The 21,294-nt window shown below is 35.3% G+C and overlaps 1 protein-coding gene across 1 annotated transcript in view; it reads left to right on the top strand.

The window, feature by feature from the left end:
• Positions 1–5,708: 5,708 nt before the first annotated feature.
• LOC116267492 (uncharacterized) overlaps positions 5,709–21,294 on the top strand; it is a 29,356-nt gene continuing 13,770 nt past the window's right edge. Inside the window, exons 1-11 of the mRNA XM_031649222.2 lie at positions 5,709–5,843; positions 6,011–6,110; positions 7,070–7,173; positions 13,152–13,238; positions 13,336–13,411; positions 14,050–14,124; positions 14,227–14,280; positions 18,986–19,045; positions 19,413–19,529; positions 19,727–19,821; positions 19,951–20,153. Coding sequence (XP_031505082.1) covers positions 6,072–6,110; positions 7,070–7,173; positions 13,152–13,238; positions 13,336–13,411; positions 14,050–14,124; positions 14,227–14,280; positions 18,986–19,045; positions 19,413–19,529; positions 19,727–19,821; positions 19,951–20,153 — 910 coding nt within the window. The 5' untranslated portion in view covers positions 5,709–5,843; positions 6,011–6,071. The remainder of the gene's footprint in view (positions 5,844–6,010; positions 6,111–7,069; positions 7,174–13,151; positions 13,239–13,335; positions 13,412–14,049; positions 14,125–14,226; positions 14,281–18,985; positions 19,046–19,412; positions 19,530–19,726; positions 19,822–19,950; positions 20,154–21,294) is intronic.

Below are 21,294 nucleotides of genomic sequence, written 5' to 3' on the forward strand. Positions count from 1 at the left end.
ATTTGTTTGGAATTAGGTATTTCAGTTACTTTCAATGAACTTGAAGTTACGTGAAATTTCTTTGTACAATAAATATACATTTTACTTTTGGGGAAGATTTGTTTATGGATCCAACTTGTTTCTACAACATTTTATATTTCATGTTTAAATTTCAATGAACTTATCCATCCTGTTTTAAAAACAGTACATTAGAAATGATAAACTGACTTTGGATTTCGATGCATTGAAACTGCATATGTTTTACTACGTTGATTGGTTAAGTGGATCTCGACGTAGACCTAGTTTGGTTCATGTAATTAAATCAAATGGGTTTCAAGGTACTCTCGTGTTTGTTAGCGAGATATTAATTCAAGATAAAAGATCATTTTGAAAACATAAAATAAACTTAAACTATATTGGTAAGTATGGATGTGGATCTTATTATGGTTTAACAGTATCCAACTAATTTGGATCTAATTCACCTATGCATGTTTACATATTGCTTGTTGTTTATACATGTGGATATGAATTCATTTATTAGAAATCTACACTTCGGTGTATGACTACAAACAGATTTAGATAGGGATTTGACTTCTTTTCACATGCATATGCATAAAACTTGCATGATGGTCATGTCATGATGATATGTTTGCTTTGACCAAGCATATATATGCATGATTAATTGTTATAAATAGATTTGGATATGGATCTAGCTTGGCTTGATATGTATATGTCTTATGTGGCTATGTTTTACAAAAAATTGAATATGCTTGACATAATACTTGAGATACAAACTTAATGAATGAAATACATGCACTTGTGATCATACAATTGAGAATTTGTCTTGATGACTACAAACTTATAGTATGCTATATTATTAATTATATGTGGAGTACATGCAGTAAATGAATAATGTGAATAAAACTGTATGTGCATCTAAAGTATGGTTAAATGTATGAACTAAATAATGGATCCTCATAGTGATTAAAACATATTTGGCCTGACCTTAAATGGTTTGAACTGTTGAGAGGAAAAGGATGACACATTCTCCCGCATCATGAGGAAGGAGGTGAGGGTTGCTTTTCTGCATAGATAAGGCTGAGTAGAGCCAATACTCATCACCTAGGTTTTTGGTTGTTTGTTGTTCTTTCTATTATGCTTGAGGACTTGTGTTTGGGGGTGCTACGATACTTGGGAAACATCCCTCCCACTTGCCTTTCAAAGGTTCAGTTCAATGGAAGAAGACAGCGGTCGACATATAAGTCTAGTATTATCTCAGTTCTTTATGTTTACAATGAGAAAATAACTTTTAGTGAGGGCAAAAACCGTTGCTAAAAATATGAAAAAACGTCGCTAAAAACATTGAGCAATGGTTCAAAACCATGCCTATAAATATTAAAAACCGTGCAGAAAGGGAGATAAAGAGCACCATTAATTGATTCAGATTGAGCATTTTATTATCAAAAAGTTAAATTGTTTATAAATGAAAAATGCATTTACAATTTTTTTTTATTATATTCAACCAAACTGGTCAACCTCATCATCCATTAGTTTTCCAAGAATGTATTTGCCACCACATCATTCTACAAGTCAACCACCTTTGCCTTTAATAACACCCCTTGGATGTCCACTACAAGTTGTCAATAGCCAGTATGCCAAGCATATCTATCATCTATTATGTAGATTGATGCTATGACTGAACATTGAAGTAACACACATGTTATGCTATGGTTAAGAATTACAAGGTAGGTTGAAGCCTTGAATTCAAAAGCTATGACCAAAATCAAATGACCAATCCATGAAAAAGATGTTGCAACATTGTGGTTGCATGCCATCCCAACTCGATATTTGCGTAGAAACACCATTTGGCAATAAACCGAGCATCACTAGAATGAGAAACAAAAGCGCCAAAAATCCACAATGTTGCACATAAACAGCAAAAGATGTTTATCTATAGAAAGCAAATGTGCACACTCATCATTGAGTACAGAAGCATAAATATGATCTTCGCCACAACTACATAATCAGTGCTACAGTTTGTTTGCTATATATTGACTATAAAATGTTTTGTGTGCCTTAACTCTTCATGAGCTACATGCACATTACTCCAATTTATTCAACTTTCCAAAAGCTGCTTTCCATCTACAAATAAGATGATTCCATTGGAGCTTAAATTTGTTAGCTTCAAACGTCACTTGGACAATTGTTGTTGAAACACAAAATTAGTTCTAATCTTACTAGATACTTGAACTGATATTTGAATTGCAACCAAAACCAAGTGGTGCACATGACTAAACAACTATTCAGTAAAATAGTTAGCTCATAGATGCCAACAACTATCTCTATAAAAAACCTAAAAAGAAAGATAAAAAACATGTTTCTTTAAAGTACAATAAAATTTCACAATAATGTAAAAACTAAAAGTCCAAAGCTTCTTTTTTTTTCACTTGTAGGTGTGTACAAAAGAAAAAAAAAAAAACCTTGACTCTCAATTCATAGAACTTGTGAAATATAAAATAAAAGAGTTTAACATATAAAAACTTACAAGTAGATACCAATATAACCAACTAGTCTTACTCATTAAAATCAATTTCATGCCACGTAATATCAAATATAGATGTCTAATACAACAAAGATGTACTAGAAAACATGTGATATCTTGAAGAACCGGCAAAAATAGCTACTGCCAATCTGCCATTATCATTAGCAGATGTCAATGGTCAAACCATTCAAGGAAAAAAGTGAGGAGAGAAATATAAGAGATATCAAAAACACTTTTCAAAGCTAGATCGAACTTTCACCGAAGGTCAAGCAATGGTTGGCTAACAGTTCCTCAAAGAGTGAGGGCACGTCAATGCCATCGCCGAATGGTCTGAGGAAGGAAAACCCCATAAAAGTTGAAACCTTTTTTCTGTACTTTAGTTATTGGAGTTAAAAAGTCCTCTCCTGATGCTTCGTAGATGTTTCCAACTTCTCCCGGCACTTTGAAGTGCCCAAACTGGCTATTTTCAAAAGTCACCCGCCACACACTCATCATGTACCAGATGTGCATCATCATGGTGTGTATGCATCACCTCGTAATGCGCACACATCAAGTCAAACTACGCATCACCTTTGATTTTTGAGGTGTTTTTGTTACTTGATGTGCAGTAATGTGTGGGGATCCATGTCCTCATGCACACACATTTAACAACACCGAGTACATCTCTCAATAGCAAGTATGAATTAACCTCTCGGTTCTTGCACCATCACTTATGTTATCGCTACTGGTGATCATGAATCTTTTTGTCTAACATGCATCACTTGTGATTATACTAGCAATTTTGCATTGCATCCTAGCAAAGCATGCCATACTTCCTAACCAAAATTGCGATTGTTGCCATTCAATCATTGATCACAATAACGACCTGTGTATATTCATCAGCTTCAAACTTTAAAATATGGCGTTTGCAACTACTTATTTAGGCATGGAAACATTATCATCTTGATTAATTTAGCAGAACACATTAAAGATGACTCATATCACAGTGGATATAATTAGCAAGTTGGACATTACATCTCTCTAATTCACTAAATCGGCCAACAAAGTGCACCCTTTAACTCTTTCCTGCTATTGATCATACCATTAGTGTGCACCGAATTTACCAAATTCATTGCCGCATGTGGTCACCAAAGAAATCTTCTACTCTTAAAACGACATGGTTGATTTCCAATTTGTATGCATATTCACTAGGAAGTGCCCCACATCTTTGTTGGGGGTGAAGTAGCTTCTTTTTGGAAATGACAAATCACTTTCAGCGGAAAATTGATATTGTGTTTACCAAAACACATCACTCTTGTTGAAATTTGCCTAATTACAGTTAAATGGTTTCCCATTTCATTTGTGTCAGTTAGCCGTAACAAGCATGGTCGTCTTCATGAAATGTACCACAACTATCTCTACAATAAACTGCCAAGATGCCAACAAAACATCCTAGTTGAATGAATTTTAGTGCTGGACAAGGAACCGCCATTGTCATGAGATTGGTTGGCACTAAATGCCGTCTTGAAACTTTCCACAAGCACCTTCTTGAAACTCGAACCGCAAAACCACCAGCATTGTGAACTTGTCACCTACTTATAACGATATAACACAATGGAAATCGTCAAATTAAAGATGACACTTATCACAATAAACATGGCTTGTATCACCATGACCAGTTTAGGAACAGAACTTCTCAATGGAATTGTTTTAAGTTACTGTTAAATTCATCTATGCTGGTGGCCACCATGAATGCTGCTGTTACTCCTGAAATCACTACTTGGGTTTCCAAAGCCAGATAATCGGCTGTTACTGTGAAATGAATACTGTTGCAATCACTTCTTGTATGCAAGTATCAAATGCCTTATTTGTTGCCCATGCATTTCGATGGTTGTGTTACAACCGCCCTCATCCTCCCGCCTTGCTTAAATCCCTATTTATATTTAAACTGCGCACTTCCAACGTTTTTTTCTTCTTCTTTTTTTTTTTTTGAATGATCCAAAAAGTAAGATGCTGCCATTTCATGGAATTTGAAGATTTGGTAGTGCAGAATTATATGTCATGCAGTATTATATAATGTAGTATCATAATGCATAGTCTGATATTGCACGCCCATTATTGAACAAGATGGCTACTTGTATTAACCAAGGTGGTGATTTACAATAGCTTGCATGTATATTTCTCATACATTTCACTGCCGAGATTGAATTTCGCTCAATATTGGTTTTTGTATTATCAATGAATTATATAAAACCCTTATGTGTAGTTCATGTCACAACAAAAATTGGCACAGGTAAATGAAAACAAAAAAATATGTGAAAGGGATCAATGTTGAAAAAACAAACATTACAAAAATGTCGACGTTGTAAATAAATAATGTTACAGTTTTTTCAAAAAATAATGTTGGAAGTAATTTAAGTTGTTAAACTTATTTGCTTATCTTGTGGGCCATCTTCTTTAGATGGCCAATGAGGTCAACCAATTCGACAATGCCATTCTCCATTAGTTGAAGGTCCGAGAATCTCCATACTGGGGGTGGATGGATTCCTAAGAGGCCATTGGGAGGCAGAGTGTAGGGGGAAACATGCTTCAATAATGCTTCTTATATGCCGTACCCTTCTTTTTTTATACTATCTCTTTCACTATGTTGGCGATTCCATGAGAGGTCGAAACCACCCTTGCTCCTTTTTTTTTTTTTTTTTTTTTTTTTCTGTTACCGAGCTCTATGATTGTTTTGGGATCTAAATAACAAGCACGACACTCAGCATCTAAAGGAGTAACAAGCAACGGCAAAACTTTAACTAGCCTGTAAGTCCTTTTTGGTACATCCATAATTACGAAGACGTTCATAGGAGACCTGGTGGAAGTGTTGAAAGGGTTTTTGACTATTTCTTTGTAATCAAATGCAATTACTCTTTGTATAAATATATGAATTATTTTAATATCTACTTATTCAAGGAAATTTGCACCCGAATCGGATCGGACTTCGGGGATAGGCAATACATACACGTGCTGTGCAGGTGGCGCGTATGAGAACTCCCTAACAGGGGGTCGCTTGTTTCCGTGTAACATATATTATCACCTGTTCGGCCAACTAATGTGGTTGAATGTATTTTCCTAAACTCGAAGGCCGTCATCTGTAAATGCGTAAAAGATTCAGCGTTCTTTTAAAATTTCTCAATCGTCTATAAAGTATAAGCGATCTCCCTCTCTCATTTTCTCTCTCTTTTTCAACACCCCGCTGCCCTTGGTCCCGATCCCATTCTTGACGCCAATACCAAGATTGAATCGGATGCCCTTGCGAGTCTCCCTCCCTCTCGGCCTCTTCCCCCCTCCATCACAGGTTTGCCCTCTTGGATCCCAAACTCCCTCCCTATTATCGCCTAGGTGCTTTGGATGTCAGATGGGATTTTATTTTGTCATGTAAAAATTGGGAAGCTAGGGTTCTTTCTCACCAGTCTCTTTCTTTTCTTTCCTCCTTCCAACTGATTTGAGTCTCCTGGGTTTTAGTTGGTTTTGGAGACTTTTGGGCTTTTCCATCTCCGTCTCGTCTGAAATTGCGCCCTTCAAGATGTTCTGGCGTATGACTGGATTGTCCACTACATCTCCTGTAAGTTTGGCATCCCCTTTTTGGATCTGTTTTGGTTGGTTGAAATTTTATCCCTTGTTTCGCAGTTTTGTGAATATATATTTTTTTTATTTGCAAGTGTTATTTATCTCAAGATTCGGGTGCAAGATTGGGTGAATGGTAGGGCTTTAGTTGCGTGCCTGTATTTATATATATTATATAAATTATGGTTTCGAAGCCGATTTGTCTAAGATTTGGTTTCTCTGTGAGGGTCTTCACTTCTCGTTGGATTGAGTGGTCAGTTCTTCACAGGAATCAGGAAATTTGGCGGTTGAGATGTTCGATATGATTAGGGAATACGTACTTTTCTTCATTTCAAATGCAATAAGAGGATCATTCTTCTTGTGCGCAAGCTGGATGAAAGATTCGTGTACAGGGAGAGAGGGGCTTAGGCTTTTCTTGAAATAATCTGTTGTTGCTGTTGACGTGTAGATTGTCATTAAAGGTTTGTTGTCCGTAGATCTGTCTATTAGGAGCTTTGTTCATCATGAATGAGGAAATACGGCCCCCACTGTTGAATATCTCTCTCAACTAAATGTGTGATAGCTGGGCCACATACTTGGTCTTTTGGCGTTCGCTGGATTGTCTCTGAGGCTTGCTTTTGTAAACCCAGAACAGTGATGGTTTTTGCTGTGGTTTTAGTTTTCATAAATTGGAGCATCCTTGCTGCTGTCTGTAATCTGTATGTGAAAATGTTTCTGATTTTTCTCTTAATGGTGTGCAAGTTTTTAGCAGCCCTATACTGTTTTTTGTGTGGCCATTGAGTTATTAAGCTTTCAAAAGAGAGCTGCTCATACTGTATGTCTTGAATTGCTTTGACAGCTAAGTGAACTCAAAGGTTATGTTGCACTTAAAAGAACTGTGTCGTTCTTAATTCTCTAATTTTAGAGTTCTTAGGTTGTTCAATGCTGACAAGTTATTTGTTTCACCTCCACTTTCAGGTGGACTCTATTCTTGACAAAGAAAATTATACTTTGGAAGAGCTGCTTGATGAAGATGAAATTATTCAAGAATGCAAAGCCCTCAATAGTCGGCTAATCAACTTGTAATGTTCATTATCTCTTTTGTCTTATTATGACATTTGTTATGCTTATTTGCATTTATCTTTCTCCTTCTGAAGTAGAAGGTCATATCTAATATCTGTGCAAGCACAATTACATTGTGTTACACTGTTTCTTATGATATATGTATAGGAAGTTTATCATGTAAGACAGTATCACTAGTTCTTATTAAATTCCACAAAGAGGCATTACATGTCATTGAAGCTAATTTTGTTTCTTAAACTTTGAATCATTTCTTAGGGTGAATCTTGGACTTTTACATGATTTTGAGTCCTTAGATTTCTTTGGAGAAAACTCCAACAAGTAGATTGAATGGAAGTAATGAAAAACTTATGTCTCATGGGTGCTGGAGTGGGTGCGGACAGGGGCGTAGGTGCTGATACCGGTGTATTTTTTTTTTTTTTTTGGAAAACAAGGGTGCAGGGACATGTTTGTACACACACACACATAATTAACATAGTCACAAAAAAAGGCGTTATTTTCGAAAAAAGCAAAAACAAAGTGAGAAATTCATTTCCCCCAAAAAGGGAAAAATTCACATTTTTTTGAAAAAAAGGAAAAAACTGGAAAAAAACGCCTTTTCTAGCATCTTTTTTAATGCGGTTTGGTGGCATAACTTGTAATATTTGAAAATTATAATGGCTTTAAAGCTATGTCGCACGGACACGGCAAAATAGCCCACGTATCCGTGTCGACACGCGGACACGGGGATACGGGTGCGGACACGGCAAAAAGTAAAAGTCATTAATTTAATGGTTTTTTTTTCATTTTATCAATTTTTTATTATGCATCCAATTATTTCCATGAACAATCCTTTCAGATATTCAGTACTTTTGTGATAAAACACATTTTCTAACAAGATTGTAAGAGTGAACTATTAATTTAATGTTTTTTTAATATTATCAATTTTTATAATATTTAATGTAGCCGTGTTCGCGTATCCAAAAAATTTGAAAATTGCCGTATCTGCACCCGTATCCCCGTATCCGCACTCGTATCGCATCTGCACCCGTGTGACATAGCTTTAAAGCAAAAAAAACGTAAAAAAAAGGTCCACTTCATGGATTACACCTGGATCGAGTTCGGAGGAAGGAAATGGGCGTTGTAGGGTTTCTAAAAAAGGTGAGTTATGCCATGGGAGTTGGAGAAAACATTGTCACAGAAAACGCATCTTATTCGAAAAAGACGTGTATAATACGCCAAATCATAGTCAGCCATATAAACATGAAAAAACACGTCTTTTTTTAAAAAAACGCCAGAAAATAAAAACTGTGAAAAACGCGTATTATATGTGTTTTTTAAAATATTTTTTATGTTTTTTTATATTTTTTTATAATTTTCAGGATTTATTAAATGTTTTAAATTTTTAAAAATTTGTCAAGATTTTCCTGAGTATGCAACTTTACCATATTATACCCGAGAAGTTCCTTGCCATATGATATCCGTACACGTTTTTTGTGACAAGGGGAGAAAACAACTGCTCACTCAGTCCACTGAGGTAGGCAACTGATTTCATTCTTCGTTTTCCTTCTCTTTAGGTCTTACCCAAAGTTCAAATCTCTTCTTAGCCATCTCTCTCTTCCCCATCTCTTTTTCTGTCTGTTCTCCTTCTACCTCTCTCAATTTCTGTCCATTCTTTTCCCCATCTCTTAGTTTCTGCCTTTGCTCTGCTGGGTTTCCAGTTTCCACACAACCAGCGGTTTTCTCAGTGTCTCTCACTCCTTGTTCTGGTTTTTAATTTCTCACGTTCTTATGCTGATGGCTTACATGTTCCTGTGGTTTAAGGGGCTCTAAATGGACTGCACACATCGTGTTGAAGTGTGTCCATTAAAAAACTGTGATTACTAGGTTTGTCACATGGGTGCTGACCACGCTGTAAATTTGCTGCTACACCAGAAATCAGGTGCACACTGGGTGTGCAGTGGATGCATCTGTTAATTCCATACATGTATGTAAAATCATACATGTATTGTCTTATTAGTTATTTATTTATTTTATTTTCCCTAATTTTTAGGATTTTTTAAAATTTTTTAAAAACTTACCATACTTTTCCTTTTTTTCCTGTTTTTTTGAGCTCTCCGTACATTATTTGTGACTATGATATATATATATAAAACACACACACACACACATATGTGTGTGTGTGTGTGTGTTGTGTGTGTGTGTGTGTGCACTCACCAAAATGTACCTCAAAAAGACAAATAATCTGTCTACTATGTTCTATACCTGCACCCATGTCTAGCTGTGTCGACACAGGTACAGCACCCTTCCTGGCATGCCCATATGAATAGCAGAAAACAAACTTAAGATCTAGATAGTATAAAAGACACATCTGACTTTTGCATGTGAATATGGTTAACCATCTTTGAGTTAGTAAGTCAACTAAATGACCAAAAATCCCTTAAAACAGAGATTCTCATACTTTGTTATCCTTTATTAATGTTACTCATTAATTGAAGAACATAATGGAAGGAAACTCATTGTTGTCCTCCAATGTACCTTTGTGAGTTTTTTTCTCATTAAAAATGAATTGTCCATGATGCTTTACACTAACATTTTAGAGGCTTTACAGGCCTTTAGTTTTTCAACTACATATTTTATTAAGTAAATTGTGACCAAATCTAAGATGTGATTGACAAAATAATTGATGAATGTAAAATAAGAGGCATTGGGTCATTGTTCTTTGTCGATGTGCACGTTCTTTTGGTTCCCACTCTCTCTACATTCAAACACATATTCTAATTTCCTTGACAGATTTTAACGTGATACTGTGAATTGGTTCGGTAGGTTCCTTTAGAAAGGAAATTTACCTAAATCTACAGGACATGAAGTTTTACAGTTGACAACTCAATGGCTTGTTGTACTGTTTCTTAAAATTACAAATTTCTTTGTGATGTTCAAAGTTTCAAACAAAAAACTATCATGGTTTCTTTGACCCAATTACAGGGTAAATTTTATCCAGCGAACTTGTTAAACTTTTCTGCATCAGCAACTTGCATGCAGCATCTCTCTCTCTTTCTTTCTCTCTTCCAAAATGCACATATTCACACATAGAAATGCTATTGAGGTTCTTGCCACTTAGTGGTTGAAAGTTCACAACAGATGCTTTACTGCTGGTAGATGTGGTCAAATTATCTGATGGTATTCACGTGAAAGTTGAAACTATTGCTGTCATGAAAATTTTATCTCATTTGACGGGCATGTGTATGTCTGTGCATGTGATTGGGTTTTAGATTTTGACAAAATGTACTGTAGGTCTGTGCAAGAGATCAGGTTTAGACCTTGTCAAGTGGAAAAACACAAAGTATTGAAATTTTTTTTCTTCTTTTGCTCCCAAGGTGGAATGAAACTGATTAAGGGTAAAGAGAAAATATGAAACAACAATAACAATTTAACATCACTAAAATCTCACTGTTTAGTTTGATGTTGATCATAATCTAGACACACCACATCATTGAAGGAAGTAGATGTTTGAGATTTGGAAAGTCAAACTATCAGAAAATAAATGCAAGCACTATAATGAAAACCTTTTGAAAAATAAAATAAGTTATCATTTTTATGTTCCACTGAATTCTTGATTCCCATCCTTGATAAGAATTTTTCAAAAACACCTTCTTTTAGTATAAACAATGATGACATTTGAAACCAAAAATGCAAAGGCACCTGATTTCAGTACAAGTATTGATAACATTTTAAACCAAAATCAGAATTCTACTTTCCATTTCCTACTTTATAATAGGTTTGACAATGAAATTGATGCTCTCATCTAAATATGTCTATAAAGATAGGCAGTTGAGAGAATGGCAGTCGATGCTATTGTAAATATGCTTTTACAGGAATCATGATACACACAAGAAGCATCATCTCAATATGGTTTATACCACTAGAACGTAACATCATGGAAATTGAGTGCCTCATACATGTGTGTGTAAGTATGTATCAAAATTGTTCACTGTTTTTTGAAGACGATGTTTCCTTGCTTAACGAAGAATCGTGGTTTGTTCTATTTCATTGTGTGCGATGTATTATATTTTTTTTGGGTGAAAATAAAAATGAAAAGATGGCAATCGAAATGGATTCTTCTCAGTGGGACTCTCAACCTTTTGAGCAATGGAGAACATAATGTTACAAGAATTCCTAAAGTTTTGGGTAGCAACTGGATTTGACTTTCTTTGAAGTGTAATGTCCACTGGTTGCAAATGCTCTCAAGCTTCTGGAAATTGTTCGTTGTGTGTTTCTCAGAACATGGTGACAAAGTTGTAGACATCTTTAAGTCTGCCATTATGCATTTGAGGTTCTGCCAGGCCTACTCATGTTAAAAGCCATCCTCACATAATGGGTTGTGATCTTCAGAAGGAGGAGAAGGGCGTACTCCAAGCAATTGTAAAATATTTATGGTGAAGAGCATATGATAAGCACTCAGTATCTCCTTTTGAAGAACTTGGAAAGCTAACAAAAAGGAAAAGAGGAAACAAATCCATTAGCGTGATATGTCGTTGGAAAAATCTAATTCTAAATTGTTCCTGAACCACAAAATTGCACATATCTTGTACCATGCTGGACCTGGCAGGTCGGGTCCTTGACCATCCTCTTCAACATCTCCTACTTTGATGCCATGTCACTGGGGACGTGAAGACATGTGTAGTTCCATAGGAAGGTTCTTTGCATGATTTATATACTATGATTTTTGAAATGAGAGCCGTTTATATTTTATATGCTATCTCAAGAGGCCCAATATATCTTGTCAAGAAAAGAGAGTGAACAGGTGCTGTTCCATGAAATGAAGCACCTAGGTTCTCAGTGATGACCTGTTTAGGATGAGGCACAAAAGCTTCTAATGTAGTTCTATGTTTAGTTCAGAACGTCAGAAAGGAGGAAGTTATACCAGGATGGTTGAAATATGTAATAAATGAGAAACTATCTTGGAGAGGGAAAATTTTTCATATCTGAAGACATATTAGTTTGGAGAATTTTTTTCTTGATTATCCATGAAGCAGAATCTTGAGTTGATCAGAGAAGTTCAAAGGTTTGGCTGATAGCTTTCGAAGACAAAACTAGGATGCAGCAAATGATCATGCTTTGTGCTTAGAGTTAGAAACCATGAAGATGCAAGTGTAGGGATCTTTCAAAACATCATATTGATTCAAATAGCTGTGCTGTTGGTGATGCCTGGTCATCGCCATGTTTCCTACTCTTTCCTCTCCCTGGGAAAACAGCTATCTTTGCTGAATTGGTTATAATGTTATATTTTCAGCAAGCCAGATATAATCATGCTTTGTGCTTGAGAGTTGGAAACCATGAAGATCAAAATGCAAGTGTGGACATCGTTTGAAATGTCATATTGATTCAAATAGCTGTACTGCTCGTGATGCCTGATCACCACCATGTTTCCTACTCTTTCCTCTCCGTGAGAAAGGGATATCCTTGCTGAATTGATTATCGGCAAGCCAGATTTATAAAATTGACAAATATATTTTTTTCTTATTGTTAAATGCTATTTCTATTTTTAAGGTTCATTAGCATTAGATTGAGCTGCTTAACTGGTGGAGGCTCTTACAATGAATCCTGGACAGGTTTGCAACTATTTTAGTAGAAAATGAAAGCACATTCACCTTTGTGAAATTGTTTAAAGCTGTGCGGTGCCTATGTTGCACTATTTGGAGCTTTTTTTTTTTTTTTGGCTACAGCTGCCCCTGTCTGCAGCTAGTATGTCTAGGGCAGGTTCACTAACCTATGTGGTAGAAGGTACATACATGCGGTTCAAATTCCATGAACTTGTTACCGGCTTGGTGGTAGTGAAGGAAATTTAACATAAGATGCTTGTTGGGGTATTTTAGTTAAGAACAAATTTTAGAATGAAAGAGTGGATGCTATTATCTGACTTACAACTGACAAATGCCATTTGATTTAGTTTTGGAAAGTTATGTGATTTGCTTGCTTTATGAAATCCCTTTTTTGGCAGCCTGCGAGAAAGGACGCAGGTTGAGCAACTCCTTCGGTATATTGTTGAAGAACCTCCTACTGATGCTGAAAAGAGACGCATTTTTAAGTAAGTTGTGCATATTGTTGGATAGCGTCTTTCCAAGGTATATCATTCCATGTGATGTTCTGCATTCCATATTTTTTATTTGTTCTCATGGATGCAGGTTTCCTTTTATTGCCTGTGAAATATTTACTTGCGAAGTTGATGTCATTCTCAAAACTTTGATTGAAGATGAAGAGGTATTACTTCTTTCCAATATTTTATGTTTCCTATTATATGTCTTCAAATGTGATAATATTCAAAGTCCTTTCACTTGACTTTGGTCAAACTCTGATCTATGTATTAAATCCTAAATCTGTGATCCGGATATGGTCAAAAGTCTCAAAACATGGGTCTGTTATTTTTTCATACAAAAAATTGTAAATTAGAAATATCATCACTTATCATTATGAACCATTGTTATTACATTATATTTGCTTTAAAGTTAAAACATATATTAAATTATTTATCTTCATTTTTATCGCTACTAAAACATCATTTTTATTATCTTATCAAGTCATTTTTTATGTTTTTTTGTTAGTTTTTCTTTTCCTTTCTTTTCCTAACTTTTGAGATTTTTTCCTTCTAAAAAGTATCTGAATTTTTCCTGAGAAATGTCCGAGAAAAACCTCGCCATTTAAAACTAATTAACGATATTTGTGACAATGTTATGAACTTAGATTTGGTTATTTCTTTTTATCTATCTGCCAATTTTTATGTTTACTTGATTAATAGTGCTATAACATTGCATTTTTTGGAAGTCTCGGATTTTAAATTTCTGCACAGTTCAGTCTATTATTCAATTTTGATTTCATATGGCTTATTGTTTTTTATACAGTTGATGCATATCCTTTTCTCCTTCCTGGAGCCAGATCGATCACATAATACATTAATATCTGGGTATTTTAGTAAGGTGCATATTGTTTATCTTTGTTGACTTCACCAATGTACTGATGTTGCCCATGTTCACTTGTCTTGGAAGGATTTGGTTTACATTTTTTATTTGCTTGAGCAGGTGGTTATATGCCTGATGCTGCGAAAGACAGTTCCTTTCATGAATTTTATTCAAGTAAGTGAGATCTGTGCTACTTAATGTCTTCATCCATTGGCCACAATATGTACATATGTATGTACATGTGCATTATATTTGCATCTATGTAATTGTATATCTATGTATGTAGATCATGCCAAGTAAAGCACCTGAGTCATCAAACTCTTGGTCTCCTTCAATCTGAAGATCCTGTTTATCGCCTTTTAGTGACATGCACAGGCGACCTTTGTACACACTCACATCCATTCACAGACGTGCACATCTGTTTGTTTCTAATTTGCAATCTTGCAGACATGCACAGGGACCCTTTGTACACACTCACGTCTATTCACAGACATGCACATCTGTTTGTTTCTAATTTGCAATCCTGCAGACATGCACTTACCTCACTTACATTACTTCATTGGCATTCTCTAGGATAAAGGACTAAGACAGGTGTCTGTATTTTTTGGTTCTTTGGCTCTGAAAAGTTTATGACCAAGCACTTGACATTCCTAGTTTGCTTTCAGTTGTATGATTTCTGGGTGTTTTGGTGGCGGAACTGATACAATCCACCTTAATAACTGAGAAGGTGATCTTGATTGCTCATCCACAGTCTTAGTGCTTCTCTTTGTGGGATTGTGTTGTGCATCTTCTGAGATGTGCTTTCTTTTCATATAAACAGGGATATGCTAAACAAGATTAAGCCTGGAAGTTTTCTTTTTGTCTTCAACAAATTGAAGATACTTATGCCAACAAGTAGAAATCTTCTACTGGTTTTATGTGTTGATTATTAACATGAAACAATTTTCATAAATTTCTAGTGCATATTAGGAAATCCTTGAGTCCTTGTTGAAGTTCCTAAATTCTCTTGAGAAACCATTATAGAATCTTTTAAATTTTTAAATGATGAGAAATATGTGGAAGTCATCAAGTGTAAAAACATCCTATGCAAGCCCCTTTTTCTGATATGAAACTAACAACCATCAAGGTTTTCTTTCCTCTTATTGGAATATTGACATTTGATCACTTTTACCGCCAAAGTATGTATTGTTTGTACTGCTTCTTTACTGAAACCAGAGAATATAAGTAGCTTTTTCTGTTTTGATTTGCTAATTTAGTGGGGAGAAGATATGCCTACTTGAACTCTTGGGTGTCTCCCCAGTTACTGTTCTATGCCATATTTGTTCTTCAATTCCTTTTTGCCACGAAATCTCTCTTGTTCTATTGTGAGAGCAACTTGTAGGTGAAGCGAAGCCTATATGAGATAATGAGAATATGTGAGAGAAGGAAAAATTGCATTGTGCAACCTCAGGGCTGCTTTAAGCAACGATTTCTGACCTAATTTTTATTCTCGTGAACACACACACAGACATACATATATATAACTCTCTCTCTCTCTCTCTATATATATATATATATATATATATATATATTGTGTTGGATTCCTCTGTGCATCTGGATCTCCCACACATGCAGCCCAATGCATCGGACTGCATGTGTGGTTGATCTGGATGGCCGATGGATCTCTCTCTCTCTCTCTCTATATATATATATATATATATATATATATCATTGTCACAAAAAATGTGTTTTATTAAAAAAAATGTTAAAAACAAGTCTGCAGAAAAAAGGAAAGAACACATTTTTTTAAAAAAGGCAAACTGAAAAAACATGAAATTTTATTGGTGCTTTATTCCTTTTTCAGATATACATATATGAAAAATACCACAAAAAAATTCGAAATTAAGGCAAAATTAAGTGAACAAGTAGTATGACAAATTCAAGATATGTTAATCACCAATAACCCGCAAAATAAACACAATGAAAATGGAGTTTAGGAACAAGCTAAATCAAGTAAAAATAAGTCTTCTATATTCGCTCTGGTCCCAAAGTACCAGGTTTGTTCTTAGACCTGTTTTGCAGAGATGTACGCTGACATCTATGTCACATGGATGCGGGTGCGGCGAGGTTATATATATATATATAATCTCTTATATAAGTAATGTTATTTGTTTATATTGTTAGATTTTTTTAATCAAGATTACCTTTATCTCATACAAAATTCAAAGTTTTATTAAATAAAATGGGGGAGGAAAGAGAAAAAGGGCAAAAAAGTTGAGGGGAAAGACGAGAAGAAAAAAAAATGAAAAAGAAACAAGAAAAACAAGAGTGCGGTCAGCGGCACCTGACTCAGTCAAACCAAGTTGGGTGCGGTGGCGTGCCACACTCGCAGCCGCTCCCACACCCAAGTCGACTCGGGTGCTTCACCAGTCTTGGCGCACCTCTGTGACTTAGGCTGACATGGGTATGGGGATGGTGACCTTATTTAAGTGCCTGTGTGACTTAGAAAAATGAGAAAGGAGAGGCACTATATATATATCTGTTTGCCCAAATAGCCTACATCAGCAGGAAAAGGATCACATTTTCCAGCATTCTAATTGGATATGACACTGAGAAAATGATAAAACTCCCTATGCTTATCTTGTATTTGCACCATTACTGCACTGGTCAACATGACAATGTAAGTTTGACTTTCTGTATTGAAAACTAGAAAGGGTAGCGCATGTTCAAGCTTGCCTCCACATATAATATCTCTGCCTCTTCTGCTCTTTCAGCAGATTTTTATACACACATGTACTCTCTTTGTCCTCCAGAGTGTTGTGCACACGTCCTCTTAGCTGCTGTGTTTACAATGTTCAACTAGATTCTGGGCCTAGTAGTTCTCTTCTCATTTGAGACAATCTGTTGTAAGAGTTGTGTCAGAGGTAGCCATGGGGATATTTGCCAGGTTACACTAGCTGTATTACATTAATTTTCAGCCTACCACTAAATGAACCTCCCATTTTCAATGTTGAAAGCATAGCCACACATCTTGTTTTCGGGCTTTAACGGGCGAGGTTTTTCTCAGGTATAATACGGTGAGTTGTTTTTCTCGCAAAAAAAACATAAAAAAATGGTAAATTAATTAAAAAATTAATAAATAACCCTGAAAGAGTAAATTAGTTCTTTTGATCATTAGTCCCCTGGTAGTTCCATAACTGGTATAGTGTGAAGCACTTCTGTGATAGCTTAAAGCCTTAAATTACCTGTTCCTGTGAGGCTGAGACTAGCTCTTCTCTATTGTTTGCAGAAGCAACGTCCTTCCTTCACCCAATACCAGTATGTCGGTGTTTCCATGGTTGTTTTTTGTCAAAGTGACATATATTTACTTTACCATTTGATTAATTAAACTAATTACAAAGTACAAACACATGAAGAACAATCAGCACAGACAAGATAAACTTACCTTAGATGCAGCGGACATCAAGGTCGACCCACGCAGTCCAAGGCTCCAAGTTTCAATGGTTTTCGCCCAAATCAATTATGAAACCACTGTTAAAAAAAACCGCGTCTTATTGCAAAAAGACACGGATAATATGCCAAAACATAGTCAGCTGTATAATACCTGTACAAAACACGTTCTTTTTAAAAAAGCGCTAGAAAATAAAAAAACATGAAAAAAATGCGTATTATTACATGTATTATATGCTTTTTTTAATGTTTTTTTATATTTTTTATGATTATCTACTTTTTTTATAATTTTTAGGATTTATTAAATGCTTTAAAATTTTTAAAAATTTGCCAAGATTTTCCCGTTTTATTCACGATATATACAACTTTGCCTTATTATGCCTGAGAAATTTCTTGCTGTATAATACCCGTACACGTTTTTTGTGACAATGTATGAAACCTAACTCTTCCTCTTTCCCTCTCCAAAACTCATTTCCTCTTAAACTCTGGGATATAACTGTCTCTAAAATAACCGAGGGTTTCCTTCTTTCCATTTTAACATTAAAACATTTGAATTTTACTGTCATGCTACCGTCTACAAAATTTCAAATGAAGGATAAATAAGATGCAAAATAAATGCGATTTTATCATGTTTTTTTTTCCTCTTCTTTAATGTGCTGATTTTTTTTAAAAATATGCTATATTTAGCAGTTTTTTTCGTTAAATATGTATTTTCACGTTTTTATCGTGTCTTTTTAAAACACAGACGCAATATATTGAAAGTTAAAAGCCCAGGCGAACCAAATCTGATGGTTGGTTAGTGAGGAACTAATGCGCTTGTATGAGACGTCTTTCCTAGAAAAGTGGATATTAGGAACTAAGGATATTAATCAACAGTGGTCAGAAGGAAAAGATGTGCAATAAATGCTATTAAATATCTTGATTTTGGGTTGAACTCAAGTGCATGAAGAATGAGCAAGGCTGATTTGGCCATGTACAATGTACTGAGCTGGTTGCCATTATATCAGTGTTGTACGTATCGTACGATACGGGGCCGTATTGTGCGATACGTATCATATCGTTTAGGAAATACTATACGATACACCCCCCGTATCGTAAATATGGGTGTATTGTACTTGTATCTTACGATTCATACGATACATGCCCCCGTATCGTACGATATATACTATAGGCTTGACCCATGCTTGAACCCAGCTTGCACCATGTAGCTCTGGAACTTTGTGTGCTTTTATGAGCCAAACCCAATCCTGATCTGTCCTCACCATACCTCCCATCCACACAAGTTTTTTGAGGGATTGCCTGTGTGCATGTCCAATTTGCTGAGTGCAGTTATTGTCTTGTTTCTGAGAGACTGAGAGGTCCAAAGGCATTAGCAGTTCTGCATGCAGAAATTTTTGTTACTCTGTTATTATGTCTATCTGATATTTTATGTTGTTTCTGCACAATACAGGGCCATAAGGAAATTATCCGCAAAATGGTTGATTTGATTGGCATCACATCTATTATGGAGGTTGGTCTAGAACTATTCAGTTCCTGCATCGTTTGTTTATTTTCAAATCAAATGTCAACTGACAGTGTGAATCTAAGCCGGTGATATATTTGTTATATATTCTTTAGCTTGCCTTATTCAACATTAGGTTTCAAAGAAAAGCTGCCTGTATAACTTAGACAGGCCATAATTGAATATTGCCCCATCTGGGAGAGAACATGTTAGCTTTCCCACATTTAACAATTTATCATTTCTGTGGTCCTTACTTCAATGATAAGAATAGACATCTGCTGAATTAACTTTCAGTTGTGTTTTGTTAGACCAGCATCTTGGTGGAAGCATTTCCTATCTTTTTTCTCCTTTTCTAAATTTGATTCTTGGGTCACAGGTTTTAGTTCGACTAGTTGGTGCTGACGATCATATCTACACAAACTACATGGATGCAATGCAATGGTTAGATGATACTGATGTACTTGAGATCATTGTAGATAAGCTCAGTTCATCAGTGAGTATCATAATGGATTTCATACTACTGTTTTGCATTTAGCATTCTTTTCATATTGATTTCCAGCTAATTAAGGTTCATGTAATTACTTCGTTTTGGATACATTGTAAATGATTCTGCATTGACTATTAATCATTTGCAGCTTTGGTTTCATATCACCAGTCATTCCTCATTTTCCTTTGCATTCATTGACATAGGATTCTCCGGAGGTGCATGCTAATGCAGCAGAAACATTATGTGCTATCATGCGATACACCCCTTCACCATTGGCTACAAAAATTGCCAGCCCAAGGCAAGTGGAGCATGCATCTTCAGCAATTTGCTAATGTTTCAGCAGCTTGAGTGTCATTTGTTGATTTGACCTTTGGATTGAAGAGTACATTGTGAAACTCTCTGACATATGTTTTCTCTTACTGTGCAGTTTTGTTGGAAGACTGTTTAATCATGCCTTGGATAGCTCACGACCAAAATCTGTTTTAGTTCACTCTTTATCTGTATGCATTGCATTGTTAGACCCTAAGAGAATGGTTTCAACACCTAGTTATTCTAGTCGTGGCAATCTAGCATTTGGTTCATCAACAATTGCTAGCCCAGAGACAGTTGTTGGTATGCTGGAGAAGCTTGGTAAGGCTCTACTGATTTTAATTCTTCCTGTGAATACATGGGAAAAATATTGGTTATGTTTTAAAATATTAATATTTGGGAGTATTGTATTCTTGTCATGTGATATTCTAAGATTTTTGCTAAATCTGGTGGAAATTATCGGCATTTAGAACTGTTTACTTAATGAATGTGATATCATTGCATTGTTGTTGCAGTATTAGAATTTTTTAAGATTTGTATTTCAATTTTTGTTTCTTTGTATATTATATGCTTATTTAGTTTCTTCGGTATATAGATCATAGATGTTTTTACTGCTGGGTAATACTTTTTGTTATATTCTTGTCTTTTGCTGTTTGCTTTATTGTTTTGCTTCCCCAGACGTTGTCTTTTCTGACATATTGGCTTCTTCCATTCTTCAGACACTAGATTTAGCTGAACCCTTTCTGAGGTCCTTGTCATACTTCATGCGATAACTTTTCTTTGTTTGGTCAGGATATATGCTTTTGTTTGCCTGTCACTATTGTGTAGGTTCCAACTGGCAATTTCATCTATCTCAGACAGAGTTTGATCCATAATTTATCAATCAGAGTCTACCTATTTATCAAAATGAAATGATGATAAGTGAGATGAATTATAAATAATTTTCTTCCCCGCCTCATCAAAATTAGATTAACATAAAGATAACAACATGCTTTTTCTTTGTTTGTCTGTTTGAATAAAATATTCTGTTGATGATATGAATGTCAGGTATCTTCCAGCCGAAGTAAACCAGACTACTTATTTGGTATCAGATATTGCCTACATTTTGAAATTTGAAAACATCATCACATTGTTGCTCTATGTTGCATGGACATGGATATGGGTGTCTGTGTCAGACATGGGTATGAGTGTCACAACGAGCCTTAAAAAATTATGCTTGGGCATGCCTATATATAGACACATACATACACACAAAATAACCAATCCTACAAGAAAATTTTCATTTAAAATCTATCACATAATTAATTAACTGTTTAACAAATTTATTTGTCCCCAGTAAATATATTTTATATTAAGGTTAGTTTAGTCAAGTTGAAATTTTGTTAAATAAATATTTTTTTTGAAAAAATAGGCTTTAACTTTTAAAGGACAGGCCTCTATCGTCCTTTAAAAGCTTCCTCTC

The sequence above is a fragment of the Nymphaea colorata genome, chromosome 14 (assembly GCF_008831285.2).
Source record: "Nymphaea colorata isolate Beijing-Zhang1983 chromosome 14, ASM883128v2, whole genome shotgun sequence".
NCBI lineage: Eukaryota > Viridiplantae > Streptophyta > Magnoliopsida > Nymphaeales > Nymphaeaceae > Nymphaea > Nymphaea colorata.